Source organism: Physcomitrium patens, chromosome 14 (genome assembly GCF_059467195.1).
Source record: "Physcomitrium patens ecotype Gransden chromosome 14, ASM5946719v1, whole genome shotgun sequence".
Classification (NCBI taxonomy): Eukaryota; Viridiplantae; Streptophyta; class Bryopsida; order Funariales; family Funariaceae; genus Physcomitrium; species Physcomitrium patens.
The window spans coordinates 4,565,481-4,570,324 of record NC_143423.1 but is presented as its reverse complement, the minus strand read 5'-3'; the positions used below and the strand labels follow the sequence as shown (position 1 = coordinate 4,570,324).

The 4,844-nt window shown below is 31.4% G+C and overlaps 1 protein-coding gene across 2 annotated transcripts; it reads left to right on the top strand.

Annotated features, from left to right (window-relative positions):
• Positions 1-788: 788 nt before the first annotated feature.
• On the top strand, positions 789-3,122 carry LOC141046218 (senescence/dehydration-associated protein At3g51250-like). Of its 2 annotated transcripts, XR_012218970.2 has the most exons (5): positions 789-1,518; positions 1,681-1,925; positions 2,124-2,289; positions 2,574-2,655; positions 2,825-3,122. XR_012218970.2 is itself a non-coding variant. In XM_073538892.2 (4 exons), the coding sequence occupies exons 2-3, from the start codon at positions 1,723-1,725 to the stop codon at positions 2,251-2,253; spliced, it is 333 nt and encodes a 110-aa protein (XP_073394993.1). In that variant the 5' UTR covers positions 789-1,518; positions 1,681-1,722; the 3' UTR covers positions 2,254-2,289; positions 2,574-3,122. The 2 variants fall into 2 exon arrangements, 1 of the variants encoding a protein (XP_073394993.1); XM_073538892.2 differs by having other exon boundaries at positions 2,574-3,122.
• Positions 3,123-4,844: the final 1,722 nt, after the last annotated feature.

Sequence of the window (4,844 nt, the reverse complement as noted above, 5' to 3'; positions counted from 1 at the left end):
AAGAAGGTAACATTAATTTTAACTATATTCCTATAATAGAATAATTGGTAGATATATTTATCAAACTTTTATTAAATTTTAAGAACAATTCAGCATAATTTCATTGCAAGACTTGGAATAAAAAGACAAATGGACTAGACCTAAAATAATATTAAATCAATAGCTATTCCATGCCAATATTGTTCTTTCCACTCTAACAAATAACAATATCTACTTGAACAATTATCAATGTATTGATTAGTAATACAATTGTAATAATTGACAAACTGATTGGCCAATCTCTAATATAAAGATATGAGCTCTAAGGTGGTGAAGGACCATATGTCAATTGATAAGAGATATGATAGAAATAAGCTAAATATTATATTAAACTTGAATATTTTGTATTGAACATTCACAAGAAAAAGACAAAAAAACTCAATTTTGGATGCTCTACAAGCAATCTATTAGAACCCTTTGCATATGATTTTTTTCTATACTCTCTAAGTTCATTACACTCTCTAAGCAAACCAAAAAGGATATGAAACATGACAAACAAGAACTACAAGACATATCCTACACAAGCAATAGTGCCTATATGTATGTACTTAAGTAGAGGGTATGTAGTATAATACAGAGTACATATTAAGTATGAGGTACTCGGTATAATGTACGTTACTGAGAATATTTGAGCATTGTGAGGAGCAAGACTCATCATCTTTTATGGTTTCTCTACTTATCTCGAATACCTTCATTCCTCGCTTTACCCCAAAATATACGCAGGGGTGTCAGAGGAGGAGGTGGCAAAGGAGGAGACTTTGGAAAACATGTCGACTCCGCAAATAATCGTCCTCTTAATCCTCGAGAAGAATGCTTGTTTTCGACTCCAGCTGCAATTGTGCACCTTGTTGATGAGCAACAGAACCCTCGATTGGCAACTGACCCCTTCTCAATCGTCCGCATTACTCAAAAGGGCAACGGCAGTGTTGTGATTGTGCGTGTTGGAGAGGACTTGCATTGGCCTTTTGATGTATGATGTGCTAAATGTTAAAATCGATCCTACTCATTACTTCTTCACACCTCCACTTTGGATGAGGACACTGGGAGTGAGTCGCTTCAAATATTTACTCCTGAAACTTCTGTAGTACAGTTCCTTCATTCAAGCAGAAAATACGGCCAGGTAATGAAATTCGTCTCTGTGAGTATGTTGCGTTTGTCTCTATGGTTCCAGAGAGCGAATGGGTTCCTGTGTTGTTTGTGCTCTGCAGGGTGATCGCTTAGTAACGCTGAATTACGGAGTGACGTTTCCGGACCATAAGGATCATGAGAAAGAGTTCAAGCAGTTAGATGAACTATTATCTTTGCACAGTTCCTTTTCATCTCCAACCCTTGTACATGGAGATCAACAAAAAAACAAGTTTATTCAGAATACGCAACAGTTGCCATTACATGAGAAAGGGAACGAATTCGTTGCTCCTTCAGCCAAACCAGATAGAAAGTATGGTGGTCAAGGAAGTATTATGAAGTGACGGCAAGCAGGTAAGAAATGCAAATGTGTTGGACCTCCAAGGGTGGAAATAAAAATGTAAGGAAGTAAAGAAGAAAAAAGAAAATCCAAGTTGTTATCAACTTTGTGATTGTTCATCTTGTTAATTCCAGAACTGCATGTATGATTCAACTAACATCGGGGGCTATGATCAGATCGATACTACGGAAGAGAATAAGGCTGCATTTTGGACGACCATGGCGCCAAATGCCGATGATTATGGGTCAAGCTCTGCGAGGGCCATTGCAACTGGTACAGGCCAAATCATTCGTGGAATCTCTTGGGTTCGGGACTCCATTGTAGAGCAGCTTGAGAAGGGCACCATTTGCATGAAGAGCAAGCTTAATTCGAATGACAAGCCAAGCACTATCACTCTAAAAGCCCTTTGGAACACGAAGCGGTGCTTTCTTCGTACTCAATTAAAGTGGCATTCTTTTCTTCCTACTCCCTAAAATGAAGAGGATATGGATTTGTGGTGTTGGTTTGGTCATGTTTACCACAACCGATTGTCTTTGTAATCCAGCCAGATTGTTTTTTGGTGATTATGGATTGTTTTGTTTCTCATTCAAGACTTGTCTGTGGGAATCGGTGTATTCAGGGTTCGTAATATATCCCGGGCAACTGCGAATGTAGTGAGAGGTGTCAATGGCAATGTGAAGGAGGCAAAATTCATGAGTAGACATGATAGGCAGCTAATAAAAAAGGGTCGAAGATTTTCCAGTCGATGACTGGGGAGGTGGGTCTTGCATCGACTGATGCGTTTGGTAAGTCTTGTTACCCCTTTCGACTGTTTTACTCATCTGAGTGTTTGAGATGACGTTCGGTGGCAATTCTGCATCTGGTACCAAGACCCTTCTTTGACGAGATTTCGTTCACGTTTCAGCCTGCTGTCAGATTTACAATTTGCAGTTGTGATCACTACACAAGAACCTTTGCTAGGCACGATTCTCAAGCACAAAGCTACAACGCCTTTCTTTCTTTTTTCTTCTCGGAACAACCAAAATCATTCTTGTAAACTTATTTGTTTCCCCTTAATCATTCTGCACAGGCAAGCTGTGTGATGCTGTGGAGGAGGCCACTGAAGACGTCTTCTCTTCCTTTGAGATGACGCAAACTGTCGTCGCGCACAAGTATGATCTTGTTCTCTATGTATTTACACCCATTCTGATTGGAAATAACAGAACTTTCGGTGTTTCATACATGTTTATATATACACACAGAGAAATATATATATATATATATATATACATACACATATATACATACATACAGATGTGTGTGTGTGTGTGTGTGATGTAGGATGAACGATGTTCGTCACAGATACAGAGAGCCAGCAGGACAGTGGAACCGATTTCATGCAATCGTTTTTTTTTTTTTTTTAATTTATTTATTTATTATATCAAGTCATAGCAAAAAAATTACAGAAAGTAAATATTATACTTTCACTAGAAATCACAAAAAAATATGTCGTTCTTTTGTTATTTTCTAGTATGGGAGTTGAATTTCTACTCTTGCATTTTTAAGCTATCTTAATGGATTTGCTTAAGTCATATTTGTAAATATGTTTCTTACAAACAATACATTGGCTTGGTTTGTATATATATATTTTATATTTTTTCTATATTAGTACATTTTGTTGAAATCTCAAAATATCATTTAAATCATCTTTAAGAATTTAAATATATCAAACTTAAGTACTACTTATTGTATTTATTAAACAGAGAACAATAACAGTTATAATCCTCTTCATTACATCGATGTGCTTATAAGAAAACATAACATTTAAACCATCAAACACAACCTTGCTATTGGCATTTTTTATTACACAAACTTTGTAATGTATCATATAATACATGTTAAAACTTATTTGCCATTACTTGAAATTGGACACTCACATTAAATTTTTATACATATAAATGTATATATCAAATAAATATATATATATATATATATATATATAATTAGAAATAATAAAAATATATCATATAATAAAATGAATCAAGTACTATTAAGTAATTAGAGACCTATAACTCTATTGAATACATCTTATAAAATATTTGCAAAGAGTTTACAACAATAGTTCTAATCTATTTTAAAAGAAAATATTATTCTGAATCAAGTTTATTTTTAATAAATTTTTAGTCAATCAGTTGAAATATATAAATATAAATATATTAAAATATTTATTATTATTATTATTATTATTATTATTAAGAAATAAAAATAATTTTTTAAACTAATTTACATTATTTATATATTTATTTATTGCTACACAAGTTTGAATTTTACAAAGATTTCATTAACATGATCAAGACCTTATTTGTTAGAGCTAAATGAAAAACTAGTATTAAATAAATTAAAACAAACAACCTTCTTATTATACAAGAGATAAAACAAGGTTTTCTAAAATCTCTCTATTTCTTCTTTAAAGTTGGTAAAAAATACAATTCAACATTTCTATGAATAAAAAAACAAAAAAACAAAACAAAAAAAGTAATGAATAAGACTACCAAAGAATAAGATATATTAAATATTTGAATTTGGTAATTTAATGATTCTATGTTTACACGTAAAAATAAAGAGTAATCAATAAAAAAATTAGTGGGTATTTTGCACCACCTAAGCAAAGTCTTTAGCAATAAAAGAAAATAGCCTAGTTATGAAATAGAAATAGATGAACTTATGCAAGAAATAATAAAGTCATTAAATTGTTAAACATCACTTGTAGTCTATTATTACAATTTAAACTACAAAATATTTTTTAGAAAGCATAAAATTTAAATTTAAACAAATTACTTAAGCAAATAAAAAATTTGCCACTAATTTACAAATTTAAATTTAAGAAGTCAAGATCATTTGTACTCTCTTTTGAGAAATATACCTTTAGACAACATAGACCCAAAAAAAGTATTGTACTTTAAGTTTATTTAACATGTTAATAAACTTATAAACATACAAAACAATTGATTTAAACAAATTTATATAAGTACAAGGAATTATCATGGGACAAAATGCTAAAATTTCGTATTATTCTTAAAATAATCTAAATATTTAAATTAAAATTTAAAAAATTAAATAGAAAATAGAAAAAAAATTAAATGACAAAAAAATTGATAAATTTTTTTAAAAAGAACATAGAAAAATCCATCAATTGCTTGGGTCTGTTGCTTGCTATGTCTACCTCCAATCAAATCTTATACCTAAAGTGTCTTATCCCTTTGATTACCTCCATTAACTTAAAAATCAAGTCAACCCCTTGTATGCATCACATACAAAATAAAAAATAAAAAATAGAAAGGAAAAAAAGAACACTATATAT